Source organism: Megalops cyprinoides, chromosome 2 (genome assembly GCF_013368585.1).
Source record: "Megalops cyprinoides isolate fMegCyp1 chromosome 2, fMegCyp1.pri, whole genome shotgun sequence".
Lineage (NCBI taxonomy): Eukaryota > Metazoa > Chordata > Actinopteri > Elopiformes > Megalopidae > Megalops > Megalops cyprinoides.
This window is the reverse complement of record NC_050584.1, coordinates 37,841,867-37,861,869: the sequence shown is the minus strand read 5'-3', so window position 1 is coordinate 37,861,869 and position 20,003 is coordinate 37,841,867. Positions and strand designations below refer to the sequence as shown.

General features: G+C 44.6%; 1 protein-coding gene across 13 annotated transcripts in view; it reads left to right on the top strand.

The window, feature by feature from the left end:
- ptprsa (protein tyrosine phosphatase receptor type Sa) overlaps positions 1-20,003 on the top strand; it is a 175,994-nt gene that overhangs the window by 118,758 nt on the left and 37,233 nt on the right. For 12 of the 13 annotated variants that reach the window (XM_036520652.1, XM_036520644.1, XM_036520641.1 and 9 more), the window contains 4 exons: positions 7,843-8,112; positions 8,412-8,993; positions 9,123-9,259; positions 9,721-9,865. In XM_036520652.1, coding sequence (XP_036376545.1) covers positions 7,843-8,112; positions 8,412-8,993; positions 9,123-9,259; positions 9,721-9,865 — 1,134 coding nt within the window. Of the gene's footprint in view, positions 1-7,842; positions 8,113-8,411; positions 8,994-9,122; positions 9,260-9,720; positions 9,866-17,548; positions 17,858-19,350; positions 19,545-20,003 lie in introns of all 13 variants that reach the window. The other variant, XM_036520647.1, reaches the window with a different exon arrangement.

Sequence of the window (20,003 nt, the reverse complement as noted above, 5' to 3'; positions counted from 1 at the left end):
AAAATTGAAAAAAAAAAACTAAACAAAGAATCAAACATGCTAAATATTAAGAACGATATAATTTAAGATTTGTTTTTATTGGAAAAAGAATGCTGAAAGAAAACCCGCTCAGTTCGGGTTTTGTTTTAATTTTACGTTTGCATTGTGGGGCCTTTTCTCGTTTGCATCCTTTGGTATTGCTTCTGCTCAGAAGGCTTTTCTGCACTTGTTGTCATGGAAACCCAGCACTTGGAAATAACAGGGCCTGATGCATGATGGGAGAATGTAACTACGCTTGCATGCCTGAACAGAATTCCTCTTTGGGCATCATATTTCTGCGTTACTTGTGTTTTGTTGATTTGTTTCATTCTATCTCCCTTTTGTTACCTAGCCACTGTTGACTCGACTGAGTTGTTTGTTGGCTTAAATTTTAGTTCTGTTGTGTTTTTGTGTTTTTGTGTGTTTTTGTTTTGTACTGATTTTTCCTCTTTTCAGTTTAGTGTTCAGTTGGTTGTGGTTTCTTTGTTTTGGTTCGTTTTCCTCCTAATTGTGCTGTTGCTTCTTAACTCACGAAATGCGTTCAACACTAAACGAAATAAGTGAACAAACAGCCAGTGTTCCTGTCGTCGTCTTAATAGCAATCCATCTCAGTGAATGAAATCTGATTGGGTTTGATTGCTTTCAGTAATGATTTCACACAGCTTTTTGGGGTGGTTTTACAGTGCCTTGTGGATCAATAGCAAATAAAATGGCTTTTGCCTCAGTAGCGCAGTCCTCAGTGCATGGAAGGCTGGCTCCTTCCAGGGGCAGCAGCTAGATGGGACTGGTCTGTTGACTGCCTGCCATTTGTCCTTTATTATTCATTCAATTTCATCATGACATCATTTGTCTGAATTGATTTTCAGACTGATGTGCGCAAGTAATGAAACCTCTCAAATTGGACAGAAACAACTGAGTGGTTTATTTTGAATGCCTGCATGATAATCCTGCTCCAGCATTGAAATGAAGGTGCCAAATTAATGACACCTGATGATGCCCGTTGAGCCTCTGAGTTTTCTTCCCAGTAACTTTGAAGGCATTTCTGTGTTATGGTCTATGGCCTGAAATCGCTCAGCTTTGTAAATCAGATATTCACTTGAATCACTGGGTCTGTGTTAAATCATATTTCGAAGTCTGCAATAAACTTGCCTGTTAATTTTACCTTGCTGTATGCGAATACCTGGAGCTTGGTTGTAGTCCAGCAGTTTTCAATATTACAAGTTTGACAACTTGTTTGATCAGGCACATTATTCACTTGGTTGAGTTCTGCATTGACTCCTTTTCTGTCTCAGGGCTGCTCTTGGCTGGTATTTCCAGCATGGACATCAATCTGTGGATGATGAGGCACAATCCAGATTCCAGGTCTCTGTAAAGCGGTCCTCCTGGCTGTGTGAAAATACACCAGGCATCTTGTAGCAATTGAACCAAGACAAAATGGGGTATTCAATAATTCACCGAGAGCCAAAGAAGACTGTTGTCTTCTGTCCATTGAGCATTGCCACTCGTGGTGCATCTAGGGGGCTGAGGGAAAAGGCGGGGACAAGCCTCTCTTTGCAGTTGCCGCCCAGCAGGTGAAGGGTATAAATAATGAAGTGTCTGGCTCTCTGGCCCCTCTCTGAAGACCTGCCATTTATTGGGAGAGCTTCGTGTTTCATATCCGGCACGCTCGGGGTGACTGCTGCATCCCCTCCATCCTGCTAAGCCAGAGATGAAAGAGTGCTCAGCTCACTGTAGCTCCGTTCCCCACCACTACCCATCATGCACCAGTTCTGCACTTAATTCTGCTACTGTGGTAGGCAAGAATTGAACGTGTGTGGCAGGCTGGTAATGAGTTGTATTGTTTAGTCATACAGGACTGGGAGGAAAATAATTACAGCCTGCAGTAATCAGCGTTTCTGTGGATGCCGAAGACCTGCTGCTGATCTCTGAGCACATTTGGCATGTGGCATTTTTTTTCCCCCAAGTTAATTACTCTGCCTGTTTTTCAAAGAGAATTCTGTAGACTAAACAAAAACTATAACTTGCTTTTTCAGAGCTACCATAGTGATACAATGCAGATTGGTCAATTCTTAAATATATTTAACTATATCTTAAATACCTTATATACATGTAAGATATATAAGATTGTATGTATGTGTGTGTCTGTGTCTGTGTGTCTGAGTACTTAAATCAACATCAATGGTAAAAAGGCACTGAACCATTTTGGCTCGAGCCTGAATTAATTACCAAGGTAATAGAATCTTTCCTTTTCTCCCCTCTTTCTCAGAAAGGGCTGGGGAGCCATGCCACATTGCAGCTTGAGAAACTAGCAAATCCAGACATTTTTGAAGAGTATTTTTTTTTCTTTTTATGAGCTATTGGGAGTCGTTATATCTTACCCCACAAAGACATTTGGAGTTTATTTCTGTTAGTCCTTTCACAGAAACCTAACCTATGTTGCTAATGATGCAGGAAGACTTGGCTGTTACTACTGGAATGTTTGCTTAACCTCCGGTTTTGCCTGCTTTCTTTTGCATCTGCTGGCATGCTCTGCCATGTGTTTGTTTGTGAAGTTGGGAATGAAAGCTAGATTACACCTCTTTTCTACAACTTGTCAAAACAGACAGCAACAATCCGGTGTTAATTTATTTGGAGGAGTCCTTGAGACATTTAATGCCCTCAAAACTGGATCCGTACTTTGAAAGCCAGTAGACATTTTCTAAAGATTTAGCTCTTGATGTTAATCCCTCTTGTGTGTTGAAACTAACATCTAATCTGAGGCCCAAATAAAGATAATCTTTTCAATCCAACTAATTGTATTCACTACCAAGCTAAGGATGACAAGTAGAGGGATCTGTAATAATGCAAAGCATATGTTGGCTACATCAGTAAATGCCTAAAACATTGGAAAGGTAATGCATTATGACAGTATCAAAACTGAATAGTAATGTAGTCTGGCAAAGATGAAATAAATTGGATGTTCTGCAGGGGGAAATCAGACACTTTCCGTTGTAATAATTTCCATTATTACAATTGACTCCTCCTAGCCCCTGCTGAGTCTACTTTGCAATGCAGCAGCGCGGGTGTGTTTAATATCTGCGGCTCCTCTGGTCTGTATGTAAATGACCCGTCTCTCATTCCCTGCTGAAAAAAAAAGGAATGCATGTTCAGCGCCTGTTTCTGAGGCGCCATAGAGGTTGTAATCTCAGCTTCAAGGTGACACTAAAGGCTGCACATTATTTTGGCTTCCCCCTTCATTTTGGGGCCGGACAGCCTCGTTTAGACTGTCTCACCAAAATGGCCGATAATGTCCGCCTTCTAAACTCCGTTTTGGCACACCTTTACTACCCGTAGAATTAGTGCAGTACTCTGGCGTTCTCTCTTGACTGCTTTTCACCTCGTCACTGTAGACCTTTCAGTTGTCTTTCTCTCCACACCGGGGCTTGAAATGGGATTTGTCGGTACCCTCAGAGTTTCCGTTACCCTTTCATTGCTGGGCCTGTTGGGCTCCTGGTCTTTGTGAATAAGGAACCTGTCCATTCAATTGGGATTCTCTCGGCCGGGTTTTTCAAAGCGGCAGTCGCAGGACAGCGTCACACCGCAGATCCAACAGTGTCATGCTGTGATGGCGCTGTCCCAATGTGCCAGGACTCTGACAGCCTTTGCATACAATACATGTCCTAACCTCAACATCCTCGCCACACCCTAACACCAGCTCATTGATGTCATTGGCAGTGTGATGAAAGAGTGCTGATAGGATGCATGGCCCAGATTCCAAATGATTGGTTGAGGGTAGAGGTCTCATCTCCTCATGTTGTTTCCTGTTTTTCTTTATTTTATTTTACAGAAGAGGTGTAAATTGATGCAGATATTTTGTAGTTTTGTAATTGGTTAAACTAGCAGCAGGACTTCTACCCAGCAGAATCTGATAAAGGTTAACTGCTGTGGTTATTATTGGGATAGTTTTGAACCAGCTTAAGTAAATTCTGATTTCTTCTCACTCTGCCTTGAAAGGAATAGGTGGTCACTCGGGTAAGTGTATATTGATTACAGTAAAGACATTGACTCCCATTTTGTACGCTGTTTGTAATGACTTTATGAATGTTGCACAGCAACATAATAGCAACAGATCTAGGCTTTCATGTTATGACTTCTGTTCCCATCTTGGAACAACCATGTCTATTTGAATGACTTTTTAAGTTTGGGGCTAAAAAAATGTTAAGTTGAATTTGAGCTCAACAGGGGCTGTAATTACCATTAAGATGTAAAAGCCCAGACCAGTGTCACTGGTGTAATATTCTGGGGGTGAAAGGTAGTATCCAGCTCACTTTAACCTCATTCACTCAACCAATAAAGCTCACAGCCCACCAACTGACCACTTGCCCCAGGAGAAAGACCAACAACAAACACAGATAACCTTTCATTCGGAGAGCTCCAGCTTGTAGCCTAATTGGACTACCCTAAAATGTTTATGTTTTCTGTCTATGAATATGGCTTTTTTAAGCCCCAAAACTATAGTGAGGACCTAAAGGGTGTGGCAGCATGGCTTGTTATGTACGGTGTGCAGATATCAGTGAGAGAGCTCGGCCAGGAAGCATTTTGTTTTCTCAACTTGACGCCTTGAAGAACACAACTGCACTGCGATACATTGTTTGTCGTAAAGATTGAGCATTTTATTTGTTTCCCTAAAGTGTTGCTAGACTTGCACCCAGGAATGGCATGCTATGGATGGGCTTGGGTAACATGTTTGGACTGTACCAGTGCACCTGTGTGTCAGGCTTTGTGGATGGTTGGGTGCACTCCTTAACTCTCTCCCTCACCTCATACAACAACCACGCCCATGCATGATTGTGTGAGGAAGTGGCTGCCCTCTCACAATTGTAAAGCTCTTTTTTAGGAACGAGCCAGTTTGAACAGGGGCAGTTTTTTTTTTTGAACCTAGTTTTACATTTTTGTTCTGTAGAATAGATTTGTTGTTAATCCTCAGCAGTGGCAGTGGAAAGGCAGACTGCTCTTTGTTCGCTACAAAGACTACACGATTGATTGGTTTTGAACATCAGTGAGTATGAGGTTCAGCTCCTCCACCGTGTTCCCTGAAAATGAAAAAGGTTAATGAGGTTCCCACATTCCCCTCCGAAATGTGCCAGCCGACAGCCGCTCCGTCGGAAGTGTCAACCACTGACCAAGGCATGTTTGATGGCAAGTGGAAAAACTGGTAAATCACTCATTTAAATCAGTGTTGACAACTTTTTAAGGTGTTTATCAGGACAGATGCGATGTGATTTGGATTAAATTGTTGTCTCTTATCACTGATTGTGTCTCAGTGGATAGCATAGAAGGTAACTGCTCTTGCTCAGCTCTTGTTAACACTTGAAGGTTTTTAACACATTAATTGTTAGTTGTCATACGCCTATTAGCATTAATTGGAAAGCTTGAATTATTTTGTTTGAAATTTTTAGTGACCCTTTTCGTTGAATTAAGACAGTGATTTTAAGAGGGCGTAAAACTGTGCAGGTGTGGTTTGTTTGTCTTGACCAACAGCTACAGCTGTTTACCTGTAAGCCAACAGATATACACATAAACGGGTACAACCTTGTATATGTGTTCTTCTCTGTTTTGTTATGTACAGTATACTGAATTCATTCTTTCCTTTGTGGAAAACCAAGGTTACTGGGTGTAGTGAGCGAATCCCATTTGGGTCGACGTGCTGTGTGTGGGATGCAATTCGTGTCATGATTTCGCCTACCCCCCCTCCATCTGAGACCAACGAGGGGGGAGTTTGAATCTTGGATTTCAAGCCCCGTTGTGTGAGATCTTGAACCCACTGAGAGCCATGCCTTTTCTTCGGTTTGATCGGAATCACAGTCTCCTTACTCTCTCTCCCCCTCCTCCCTTTTCGCCCCTCCTCTGCCTTGCCCCCAGCGTCTGTCCCCGTGTCCATGAGTGTCTGCCTGTCTGTCCTCGTGCTCCAGTCTGCTGTCTTGCTGCGCGGGTCTTGTTCTGCCTTTTCCTCTCCTTATCTTTAGTCTCTGTCTCTCCAGTCCCACTACCTGTCCATCTGTTGTTCTGTCTGTCTGTCTGTCTCTCTGTCTCTAAGCCTGCCCTTACACCTAAGCTGCCACACTTGTCCTCTCTCTCTCTTTCTCTTTCTCTCTTCCTGTTTTTATGAAGTCTGCATGACTAGCTCTCACACCCCTCCACTCACACCCACACCCACACAGCAAACACCCACTGCGCAAACCCCTCACAACCCTCAACAGACTTCGGTCAGCCTTTTCTGTCCTGTGAGGGACCAAACAATAACTACTGGACGCTTGCTTAATGGTCCTTATCCCACCCATTTCCCAGTGTTGTTAAACTGTCAATCAGTTCACCCTGATTGACATGTGGTAAAGAGTAGATTCCTGGTCTTTCCAACAAATAGTTTAATGTGACATGTACTGTATGATCAGTATACCAAGGAAAGCAAGGTCCAGTGATCTGTGTGAAGAGGCCAATCCACAGCCCTCCTCTTTCCCATCACATTTCCATACCATCTCTACTCCCATGTGTAGGTTTGGCAGCTGCATCAACGGCTCTGGAACGGAGATGCATAACCCTTATCAACCTAGTCTAGCACTTTACTGCTCCACATACTTGTTGTTTCCTTGCTGTTTATTTGATTCTGTTTCTTTTGTTCTTTTTTTCTTGATATCTGTAATGACTAAAACACTACGATTATCTATTTATATATTAAGTCACGTCCTGTTACTCTCTACATACTGTATTTATTTTGTGTTATTTCTGCCAGGATTGCGATGTGACAATGTGATCCTGTCACATTAGGTCACATTGGCTGGAGGAAAAAAAAAAAAAAAACCTTACACAGCATTGAAGTGGGTTTCCCCCTCTTCCCTCTTCCCACCCCTCCCTCCTCTTTCTTTCTCTTCTCTTTCTTCTGTCTCTTTTTCTCTCCAATCGTCTTCGTCTGGGCATGCTAGCGACCCTTCAGTTATATTCCTCTATGCATTTTATCTCAATTTATCTCTAATTTTGTTCTTATCATTTACCTCTTTATTTACTTCTACCTATTATGCATGATGTCTGTGAAACTGATAGCTGCATCTATCAATGGAACCGTGTCAGATCCTAAAAAGGCTTTGTCCAGTTGATCTACCCTAAACCACAAAAATCTGATTAAAGTTTCTCATCTTCAGCGATAGCTGTGAGGTGCAATAAAGCCTCAATCACTGAAAGTTGGAGCCTGCTTACTAATAGGTGTATTCACTGCAGTAAGATATTATGTAAAATGTGAGAAAAATACACGACAGGCTCCTACCTGCCCTTTACTTCCTATGGAATGGGAGGAGCTTGTGAGAGCTCTGCCCTGGTTGGATGTGAATGTCTGAAGAACAGAAAGTATTTTTTGCTGTGTGGCTGTGTTATTGTTAGATTGCACAGATAGCAAATGATAATGGTTTTGCAGAGGAAAGGGGTGCTAATTATAGATTCAGGTTTTTATTTAAGAATGAATAGTTATGTTAAAAAGATGAGAAACTAGTAATAGATTTTTGTGTATTTAAATGTGCTGTGATGGGTCAAATATTGGTCAATGGAACCTTGTTGCTATGAATTGTTGCTTTAATGTCAATCTATATTGTTGGTGAAGCAGTTCTGTTAGTTTAGTTTTTATCATTATTTGATTTTACTTTTGAAAACCTTAAATTGATTTGTTCTATTATCATTTATCTTTTGTTGTCTTTCTAGTCAAGGATGCCTTTGAAAAGAAGGGCTCATTTTCATCGGCTTGTTTTGTTACCTCTCTCTGTTTCGCCTCCTCCTCCTCTTCCCTCCTCCCCCCCTCAGTCCGGCGCGTGCCCCCTCGCTTCTCCATCCTGCCCACAAACCACGAGATCATGCCGGGTGGCAGTGTCAACATCACCTGTGTGGCGGTGGGCTCCCCCATGCCCTATGTCAAGTGGATGCTCAACTCCGAGGACCTGACCCTCGAGGACGAAATGCCAGTGGGCCGCAACGTGCTGGAGCTCACCAGCGTGCGCGAGTCAGCCAACTACACCTGCGTGGCCATGAGCAGCCTGGGCATCATCGAGGCTGTGGCCCAGATCATCGTCAAGTGTAAGGCTGGCTGCAAGCTTCTCTCGTGGGAACGGGGGTGGTTTGTGTTCACGGAGATTCACTTTACTGTATGGTGTCAAGGTTACTGATGACCACGGACCAGCAGGTAGGATCTGACAGCATGATATGGAGATTGCAAATATGCTGTCACATGTTGGCAGAGCTTCCAGTCGCATCGTGCCCGTTCGTCATTTAGAACCCTGCCGGATTTGTGTCTGTCTGAGGTAATGTTTAGATTTGACTGACACCTCCACTATCATGTCATTTTATGTCGTCCTTTTCTCTTTCCTCTTCCTCAGCCTTGCCCAAGCCTCCAGGGACGCCCATGGTAACGGAGACCACACCCACCAGTGTCACCATTACCTGGGACTCTGGTAACCCTGACCCTGTTAGCTACTACATCATCCAGTATCGAGCCAAGTCTCCCGACAGCAAGTTTGAGACCATGGACGGCATCACTACCACCCGCTACAGCATCGGCGGCCTCTATCCCAACACAGAGTATGAGATCCGGGTCTCGGCCTTCAACACCATTGGACAGGGCCCGCCTAGTGAGCCTGTGGAGGCGCGGACTGGGGAGCAGGCTCCCGCCAGCCCACCCCGTAACATCCAGGCTCGTATCATCTCCCAGAACACCATGATGGTGCGTTGGGATGAGCCCGAGGAGCCCAATGGCCAGATAAAAGGGTACCGGGTGTACTACACTATGGACCCTAACCAGCCCATGAGCCAGTGGCAGGTCCACAACGTGCAGGACAGTGTGATCACCACCATACAGAGCCTTACCGCCTCCGAGACCTATACCATCCGTGTTCTGGCCTTCACCTCAGTAGGCGATGGCCCCTTCTCTGACCCCATCCATGTCAAGGTACTCCAGGGAGGTAAGGGTCACACCCGACTTTGTATGTCTGATGAGATTAAGATGTTAAAGCTGCGGTGTTGCTGAAAAAAAGAAAGAAAGTTGCTTTAGGAGGGTTTGCTGATCGAGCCTCATCTGTGATTTGTTTTAGTCCCTGGACAGCCAACCAAGTTCCAGGTCGGCACGGTATCCGACACTAGCATTGAGCTGACCTGGGAGCCTGCCTACGACAAGGAGGGCATCATCAACTATGAGCTTCGTTACAGAGAGGGCAAACAGGGCAACCAGGTAACAAACCTCTCCTGTGTCCATCCCCCATACCCGCTCTCTCCTCAAGAGGAAAATACACTCATGCATGTACAGTAATGCAGCATGGCTCTGAAAAGCAGTTCAAAATGCAGACCCAGGCTATGTAATAAACTGCCTGTGTTGGACATGTTTTCCGTATCAGGTTTAGCTGGGTAGTTGTGACATCAGGTACGAACTGGGTGCTTGTAGAGGTAATCATAAAAATGGAAAAGGAACAATCTTTATCTTGAAGTGGTGCATATTTATTGAGTGTTTATAGTACTGCTGCTGTGCTTCAGTGAGCTTTCAGCATTTAAACGTAAGATACAAAAGAATAAGTCAATGGCTTCTTAAAGCATTCACACAGAGGGTGACAATCGTTACCTCTCAACCCTTTCTTCAGGTAGCATCATGCATAAGGAAGTGGGTTGGTGTCACTTACTGTCTTCCTCGTAAAACAGGTGACGAAAACATTTGGCCCCGCCTCCTCCTTTGTTGTGGAGGGCCTGCGAGCGAACACAGAGTACTTCTTTTCCCTGGCAGCCATCTCCAGCAAAGGCATCGGCGCCTTCACCAACGAAATCGCCCAGAACACCTCTCAAGCCAGTATGTCTCCTTTCGCTTATCTCTCTTTTCTCTTTTCCGAGGTTATGAGGTGGGGAGGGTGGGCGTAATTGCCAGAAGGAAGAGAGGTGTTGGCTTGTGCCCCTGGGTGTGACATCTGGTCAGAAACTACAGCTGTCTGCTGCCCCTCACGAACCCCCCAGGCTGACTTCAGCTGAAGGGTCACACACAGTAGCATGTTCCCACACGTCAGGAAATGCCAGGAGCACCAAGTACTGTACCAGGAGTACTGTGAATGCTAACAATGCGTTAGTGTCTCACGGTTGATCCCCCCCAACTGAAGCAGAAGTGCGTTTAGGACATGAACCGTTACGGCCTTACACTTTACAGACAGACCTATGTGTCTTATCAGAGGGGATTTGGGTTTATAAGAAAAGCTTTGCTTGTTGATCAGATATCTGCCTCTTTTTCTCCCCCTTACAAAAAGAAACTGGTAATAAGCACATTAAAAAGTGAATGTATGCCCCACAGAGAGTGGGAGTGACATATATCTGATGGGCACCCTGTGTTCTGTAAGATACCAACACCTTTCTCCCTGGAGAATGATTACAAAGTGAATGTCTTGATTTTACATATGAGTGTATGTGTATGTTAACATTTCTTGATCCCTATCCTGAAATGGCTTAACTGATGAAATTAATTACATGATCTTTGTTTGATTTACAATGATGCTGACAATATGTGTTATTTCTCTGAGAGGACAGGGGTGTAGTTGAAGTTAAGAAGGTGAAGGTGTGAGTGTTGTGTTTAGTTTAATGGATTCCAACCCTGCACCTCTATGTAAGGGGAAGGTGGTGTCACTGGCTGCGAGTACTCATATTGTTACCTTTCATTTGATGGTGTTCCACCTTGGTTTCTGTGTCACAAGTGTGTAATATGATCTACTCTACATGTTATGACAAGAAAACAAAACGAAGAGGTTGACTCCAGACAAGAGCAGAGATTTATTTTTGCATTTTTGTTATTTTCATTTATCTTCATTTTTTAATTTCTGTCAACAGCAAGTGCACTCTCTCCCTTGTAACTGAAACACATAGAATGTTATTGTCCTGGTGACTGCCCTGACTTTCTGTAGCATGGAGATTCTTGAACTGTCGGTAGCAGGGTTTACAGGGTCAGAGGGCAGCAAAGCTACTTAATCGGTAATCAACACACCTGGAAGACCTGTTTCTCAAAATCTTTCCAGCAGATACAGCCCTAAAGTGGCCTGCTCATTCATCCCTTATGCCAGTATCACAGCTGAATTATTCATATTCTGTTGCCTAAAACAACTTTACAAAAATGACATTATGATTTGGAATGCGTACAGGAGAGTCAGTGGAGGCTTAACTGATCAGATATGCTACGTTTGTAGAGCAGCCTCCAGCTGCCTGCATATAAATAGTTCAGACTCTTGATCCATTACCAGTCTACAAGAGCTTTCCCCTGATCTTATACATATCTCTTATGGAAAGTGCGTATGAATATCTCTTTCATTTCCAAACTTGGCCCTTGGCATTCAATTACAATGATTTTCAGGATTTGAATTTGGCCTTCGTTGCAGGGTTGTAGCAATTTGGCTTTCCTGCTTTCAACGCTGATTTTTTAAAACAGTGTTTGGAAACAGCACATGGAAAAAAACTGTTCCGGTGCTAATTTATGGGATTTGTTCCCTGTGTAGCTTTTCACTTGGGGAAGTAAGTGCATTAAAAGAAGTTAATCTGTTGTTTTGATCTGTATCACCTGTTAGACATTTACGTGGGCCCTGTTAATGAAATGGATTTATCAATATGTGCAAATTATCATTGGATATCTGTTATTAAATTAAAAAGTAATAAGGATAAAATTGGAAATTGCTGCTAGATAAGGATGGCAGGAAAAATATGACTTGGAGTAAGCTTCAGTCTCTAGAGAGTAAGCCTACTTAACCATTACCATCAGCCAAATAAATAATGAGAGGGCTAACAGAATCTTTATTTTATGCTGTCTCTCTCTCAGAAATAGGGTAATGCTGTCCTCTGTCAGATAGGCTGTAAGGACATGAAACAGGGCTTCATCCAGGGGGTAACTGAGCGATACTTGCTGAAGGAATGTCATGGCAGTTGGGGGACTTCTTTAACACATTCCTGTTTCTACCAGTGCAACGTTTTGGCTGTAACCAGCAGGGGGTAGGGGTTTGAGGGAGAGAGAGGGGCCTCACACAAGCCCCTTTTGTTTTGGTCCTGTTACTCGTAACAGTAAAAAGAGAGAGAGGACTGTGGGTCAATGCGCGCGGCACCAGCTGCATGTAGCACTCAGCTCCATCCCCCCCACCACCACCCCACCAGGAGCTGGGGACACTCCGCCGGGGGGGGGGAGACTGTCACTGCATCCCAGATCACTGCCAGACCAGGCATGACCCAACCTTCGGTTGTCCATCCATCCATCCTGTCTGTATGTGAGTCTGCCGTCTGTGTGTCTCCACATTCCTGTACGCGCCATGCGTGCCTGCCTTATCTCTGTCTTGCATTGTTCCTGTAACAGTGATCGCTGCAAATGGAATGGAACGGATACTCCTCTCTATCTCTCTCTCACTCTTTCTCTTCATATTTGTCTATTTCTCTTCACCCTTTCTCCCTCTGAAACGAAAAAAAAAAAACAACTTTCCTTGGAATGGCTTGATGTCACCTGGCTTATTTATTCTTTTGTTAGTTTTGTTGGTTTTCTTTTTTGTCTGTTTTTTTTTTCTTTTAATTATTTTTTGTTTTTCCTTTTTTAAACTTTATAACTGCATATGGCTCACATCACATGAGGGAGCAGCTTTTGGTGTTTGCTGGCAGCCGGTTGTAATGTGACAGTCAGCAGCAACACAACACACAGCCAGATTATTGCCAAACAAAATCCATTAAACTAACGGTAAAAGTAAGTATCTCTGGGACCCCAATTTAGCCCTCTGCTTGAAGTGAAGGACTCAAGCATGCCTGCAGGGGTCCTCCTTGGAGTATAATGCTTGGGCCCGGCTTGATTTTGACTACCGCCCGCCCCGATTTGTGCAAGTTCACCCAGCGGCTCCAAAATCAAAGCCTTTCATACAAGGGTCAGTATGATTTTGGGCTGCAGAGTCCCTCCTCAAGCAGCAGTTAAAACAGCAATGGATTTTCTCATAATGGAGGTCCAGAAGTTCACTCAGACTTGGCCAGTCAGAAACAAAGCAATGCTAAATGCCACAAATACAGATACTATCTTGTGGATTCCCTGGGAGGTAAGTGTCTGCAGTCTTCAAGCAGATTCGCACAGGAAGTCCAGTCTGCCTCAGCCCTTGGATAAAGCTGCCATGGGTCTCCTGTCTCAGCTTGGCTGAAGTTCCGATCCATCCCTGTAGGTCTGCATGACCACCCTACACTGTCTCTCCATCTGCAGGTCCCTGCAATACAGAGGGGAACAGAATGGCAGTCTTCATTGCTGTAATTTTGTTATTCATGTCAGCAGAGACTCTTAGGCATCTGAATCCTCTGAATGTGAGGCACAGAGGAATTGCCCATACCCTCCCCCGCCCCCTCCCCCCACACTCACAAATCGCAGGGCTTGTTAAAATTTCACCTGAGTAGATGGGGTGCCTGTGCGTGCCTCCCGGCAGGAACCCAGCGGAGCTGCAAAAGCAGAACGGGCTTTTAGAGGCTGACATGTAGCGCAAACATATTTTTCCTCACAAAGTACCTTCTCGTTGGAAGACAAAGCTGTCCTGGTTTGGCAGTAATGGAGCCTAGCAGGAAGAAATCAGGGGCGCAGCCACCCATCAGAAATTGTGCACATCGCTGTAGAGCCTGATCCTAAAACAAACAAAATGCAGGCCGCCTTGTGCGCTGTCTTGTAAAGATGTAAGGCTGCCGTCCTGCAGCTCTCCCATAGCTATGAATCCAATTACTCCAGCGCTGTGCCAGCAGCCACGTTCATTATAACACAGACCTCGCCGGAGCCGTGTGGGTATTGCTTGCCACACACAGACTTCCATTGTCTGTAATGAGAGTGGTGTGTTTACCGGTGTGCTTGACCGTGCCTTCCCCCTAGACGGTCTGATATATTCAGACACTAATGGCGTACACGTTAAAGACCATTAAAACAGAAGATTCAGACAGAGGGGTGCATTAAAATGTTTGCCGATGGACACGAGTCTGTAGCCACCCTCCTAACCTTGCTTGGCAGTCTGGACTTCATGGCGAATGGGAAAAGTAACATGTTTGATGTTTTGTTTTGCTTTTTTAACTATTATTTCTGGTAGAAGTGCCCTCAGACTGTTGATCCAGTGTTTGTGTGCAGTCAGTACAGCCTGACTGGTGGTCACTGTCATGGGGACTGCCTCCACCCACTGAACACCAGAGCCAATCACAGCGGAGCTGCTGTGAGGACATTGGAGTACTCTCTGCCCTCCGTATCTACTATTGGCCAGCATTTGTTCACATCTGGTCCCCATATTGGAATTTTACCTCATGCCCTTCCTACTCCAGCCTGGTTGCTGGATCCAAATTGGAGGTCCTCCTACAGTGTGTCACCTGTAGAACCAGCCAGAGAATCTTAACCATCTTTGCACTGCAGGAGGCTGTGGCTAACACCCACAGAGACTTTGAAACAAAGGGGGCTATTGCATGGGAAGGAGAGATAGACACTCCTGTTCTGGTCAGGTGGGCGGGGGCACCCCTGTGTGGTGGCAGTGCCTTCTGGGAAGCGCCTCCCAGCGAGACAAGGTTGAGACAACGTTCAGACGCGGCTTAGAAGTGTCCACACACAGAAAAAAGGGAGCCCACACCCTCCACTAGGTGGCCCCATTGGGAGCAGGAGAGCTGGGCAGCATGGAGTCCTGCATGGGGTGGGAGGTATGGAAGGGAGGGAGACCTTTGAGGGGGGGATGGGAAGTCGCAGATAAGAATCCCATTTCATACCGTTTAATTCATTTCACGCTTTGCCGATGAGCTGTACAGAGACCTCTCCATCGTCAAGCTTTGTTACACATTTAGATTATACCTTGAAGCTGCCAGCAGCTACTGGAGTGTTATCTCTCAAATTAAAGTGGCAGATTCCAAATCCCTGTATTTAGCCAAACAAGCAGTTTAGCCCCCCACTTACTATAATTGCTGTAGGTTTTAGATATATTGAAATATTTGTATTACCACAGTCATCTGGCAAAGAGTTTAGTAATTCTTTAATCATGGCAAATGGTGCCCAGACACACTGACATCAGAGACGAAAATAAACATCAGTATGGGCTCTCAAAAACCGATCAGCACACACTAAAAACCAGAGCACGTTCAGGTAAATGTCCAAGCCTCCACTGAATGACAAATGAGGAATCCATGAAATTCCTCTCTCAAATCTCTTTCCCATGTCTGATCAGCAGCAGCAGCTGAACAGGGTCATCAGAGGAAACACACTTCAGTCCTCTGTTATTTTAGTTGTCTCAGTTAAGTGTATCTGCGATCTGTAGCACTTGAAGTGGGTGTTTTTTAGAGGTGAGGATTACTGAGGAGAGGATGTCAGCGATAGAGGAACATCTTGCGAGATGGCTCAGTCACTGTCACATCTTAGGGTTCTTTTCTATCCCTCGATAAGATGTGGAAAATCAATCATGACATTAAGTTTTTCAAAATATAATCTGCTGGAAATAGATTATATGAAATGAATTACGGTAAAACTAAGTAAATGTGCTGACACGGAAACGGTCAAAAGATAGTTCCATGGCTGTGTATCACGCAAATCAGAAATGGTATTTATATTTAAAAGATATTCACTGATTAAGAAAATCAGATTGTCTTTTCACAACAAAGTGTGTGAGGCAGAGGTGCCAATCTTAATGAATGTTCTAGCACATTTTGTCTGTCTCCGTGGCTGTCTAGTGTGGATTTTTGCTGTCTGGAGGAGCTAGCCTGTCTGAGCTGAATGAAAGCACTGAACAGCCTGATGAACGGGAACACAGAGTGGCGTTTCCATAAACCACACAGACCCCTGTGACCTATGGTTGCACAGTGAAGGCGAGCGGTTGCACGGCAGAGGCAATGAGGTGATTTCTTGTGGAATGGGATTCTTGTAAAGGCCTGTGACAATCAGAGCAGAAAGGGTGAGGTTCTCCAAGCAGTTCCCTTTTCTCAGTCCTGTGGACACTCCGGCCCAAGAGACAAGTGTATAGTACAGTCAAGAGTAAAGCACAGGGTCAGCCCTCTCCCTCTGAACCAATGAGAAGTGCACGGCTCTCAACCTCAAAACAAGCTTTGTTTACAGCACTGTGCCTGGCGGCAGTGCGGGTGGGGAGTGCAGTCTTGGGTTTGGCTGGCGGTGGAGTCATGTTTGATGCACTCCATTGAGGGCGAGAGAGCTTGAACCCACCGACTCAGGGAATCTCCCTGTAATCGGGTGCTGGTGGTAAGAAAGTCTGTAAAAGTTAGTATTTGAAGGAAGCCAGGTACGTATAAGTGTGGAAAGTGCCTGTGTTTTTTAATGTTTATTATTCTTCTTACTTTCTGTTCTTGTTAATAGCCCAGTTATTCGCGTATGCTATGATTTGTCATTTTTACCTAATGTTTTCTTTCTTTCAATTCACTTCAGTTGCCATGAAATGCAGTCCTTATCCCTGCTTCAGTTGGTTTTATGCCACTCTTTTGTTTTGGAATGAAAGCTCATCATATTTTGTTGTTGCCTTTTATTTGAAATTATATTTCATCCTGATTTGTTCTCTATGGAATGCCTTCATTGTTCCTCATTTGTTTAATTTGAGCACATTCTTAAAAAATAATAAAAACATTAATAATGAACTGGGGCAAAATGAAACCAGTATGAGATGAGCATGTGAGGAAATGGCTGATTAAACAGATGTGACTTCCAGTAAGCATCAATGCACAAATGAAATCTATTTCTATGAAGAGAGTGGGCCTGTATTCTTTTATTCTTCAATTAAAAAAGGAGTCACGTGCGTGAAACGCTTAGCATTTTAATGCTGTATTCTGGGATAGGAGTCAAATTGTATTATCGCCCTTTGCGCAGCCACTTCGTGAAAATGCTCTGCAAGAGAGATTGAAATTAGGCTTTCATGTTGATTTAGGAGTTCACAGTTGTGTAATTTTTAATATGGTTTGGAAGAGCTCCATAGTGTTAAATGGCTTTTAAACAATTACAAATAAAGGGGCACACTCTCTCTTCAAAGAGAAGGTCCTGAAATATCAGTAGGAGAAGTAGGAGATGCAGGTTTTGTGGACAGTTAGCTTTGAATTTTTGGCCTGCAATCTGTAATTCTGTTGCGGTAAAGACTGGATATGTCTGAGCCAAATGCCTCATATTTATTTCACAGTATGTTTGGCTTTAATTAAAATTTCCTCTCTGGTGAAGATCTCTTTCTTAGTACTTCACATAAAGGACATTGGTGTGCCTGCTATTTACAGACTACCTGTAATATAAGTTGAAAGGTCTCCTTGTTTCATTATTATGAGATTTTTCATCTTTTTATTAATGAGTTCCATCGTCCCTTATACTTTTAATTTGCATTTGTCCTATGAATCAGCTTTTTTCTGTATTTATTTTGTTTGAATTTTCCTTTTAGTTTTTCCTTTTTTCATTTTCTTTATCTCTCCCATCTTTTTGTTTTTTGTTTTTCACCCCTTTCTCCCTTCCTCCCCCCTTCCTCCTGCCCTCCGCCCCCCCTCCCTCTCCTCCCCGCCTGACCAGAGCCCTCCGCCCCCCCTCAAGACATTAAGTGCAGCAGCTCCAGCTCCACCACCTTGCTGGTAAGTTGGCGCCCCCCGCCTGTGGAGAGCCAGAATGGCGCCCTAGCGGGGTACATAGTGCGCTACCAGGTGGTGGGAGCCGAGGCCAATGCTGAACCCATGGAAGAGCCGGCTGTACCCCCCTCCTCCGGAGAGATTCTGCTGCAGGGGCTGGAGAAGTGGACACAGTACCAAGTCACCGTGCTGGCCTTCAACACCATAGGGCCAGGCCCGGAGAGCCAGCCCCTGCTATGCCGCACTGATGAGGATGGTACTTTACCTTTTACTGTACAATCAGTGTAATGTGTGCAAACATACATACGTGTGAATAACCACACACAAAACTAATGTTCCTGGACAGCTGGAGACATAGTGAAGTGGTGTAAATGGCACGTCAGAGTGAAATTTCAGGTAGATTGAAAGTATCATCATCAGTTAAATGTAAAGACTGGCCCTCATCCCTGCAGACTGCAGCTGGTAGAGACTACATAGGCTGTCTAAGGAGTGGCAGTCTGATCACAGTCAACGACTGAAGCAGCAGATGAAAAAGGAGCACACCCAGCAGAACCGCTGTCAGCATGTTTGTTTTTCCCGCTTGCGGTGGCGGGGGTTCGTGAAGTGATGGATGTGTGTATGCTTTCAAGGCAGAGTAGAAACAGGGAGAGGTCCTGTAGGGCATGAGGGGGTTCATGGTCACCCGGCCTCCTGCAGGAAACTCATTTCACTGACAGCTGTCCTCTCGGGATTCCTCACAAGTGCAGCTAATTGCATCTGTTTAATGATGGCCCAGGCAGCATCCCTCGTACAACAGATAGGGCCCATCTCTCTGACAAGAGCACAGAGGCAATCCCTGTCCGCACACGCACCGGCACCACAGGCACTCGGCTTTCATCACCAGGGCTAGGTATTCAGTACCCCCCTTAGGACGACCACCTGCAATAGGGTGACGTCTTAGCTCAAACACTCTAGCCAGCGCTCCTTCAGTGTCTCTTGAGCTGTCAGGCACACAGAGGTGTTTGCAGCTGTCAGGCACACAGAGGTGTTTGCAGGTGTTTGCTGGTGTTTCAGGTTAATTGCATGTACTGGCAGTGTGTGTCCTCTGATCCTGGTGACACTGTGAATTTCAGTTCAGCTGAGCTCTTAATTAGGTCATAGGCTGAAATGAGCTGTTAACTGAATGCTGCATCAGGGTTTTGACATCCAGCGACAGATACATTCTATTAGTCCCTTATGAGAATTGTGTTTGTTGTGGTCCGTGTGTTTCTGAAAGATGCAGGTTCATAAGCTTGTTCCTTGCTTCTTTTCATGAAACATATTATTAATACTGATTCGTATTCAGATTGATTACAGTTTAGTTTGTTAAGATGTTGGTAATTAAGTTTTTAAGGTCCAGAGCAATTATTCAAACAAACAGTTCAAAAAGTGAGCCATCTGCTCTGTCTTGCAGGACTAGCCTGATATTTACAAAAAATATGTATACCCTGATGACATATTTCTCTTTTCAAGGACTTAAACCGGACTACAGTCAGGTGAAGTGGTACAAACAGCTCAATCCAAACCTAATTTAATAATAGCAATTGGAGCATATGCCAGCCTACACAGTGTGTCCCTAAGATCAGGGGAAATATTAGATATGACATATATGGTTGCCTGTGTTAGTGTGTGTGTGCATGTATGTGTGCAGGTGTGTACAGTGGATGTGTCTGCATGCTGGTGTATAGATTAGCTGTGGTCAGGTGTGTAAAGTTGTCTCTGTGTCCACAGTTCCAGGGGCACCCCCTCGACGGGTGGAAGTGGAGGTGCTTAACTCCACCGCACTCAAGGTGATGTGGCGTTCCCTGTTGCCGGGGCGACAGCACGGCCAGATCCGTGGCTACCAGGTCCACTATGTGCGTGTGGAGAATGGGGAGTCGCGTGGCCTGCCCCTCATCAAAGACGTCATGTTGGCTGATGCTCAGGTGAGCTCGCTTTGGCCGAAAGAGCTGTGTACCTCTGCCCCTCCTCCACCTGAACAACATTCGTTTACTAGTATAGATTTAACCCGCACTGTGAAATCGTGCATCTTGTCATGTTATCAGTGCTCATTAAAGGCATCCAACGCAAGCCCACAAAGTCTTATTCAATTTCACTGTGATTTTCGCTCTCCTCGTGCAAAACGTAGCTCTGTCCCACTCTGTCCTTTTGCTGTTGATCTCTATCAGAATTAAATAAATCCACTTTCAAAATATGATGACCCTAGAAGGTTTGTTCCTGATAACCCATGCAAAGGCTGGTGATTGCTTGTATCAAAAAGAGCACCGCATGAAGAATACCGGCTGGTGGAGCACAGGATTGAAAACAACATTGATAAGAAAGAATTTCCTGTAAAGCAGCTCGTTCTGCCATCAGAATTATAAATGAAGCTTGTGCAATGTCTG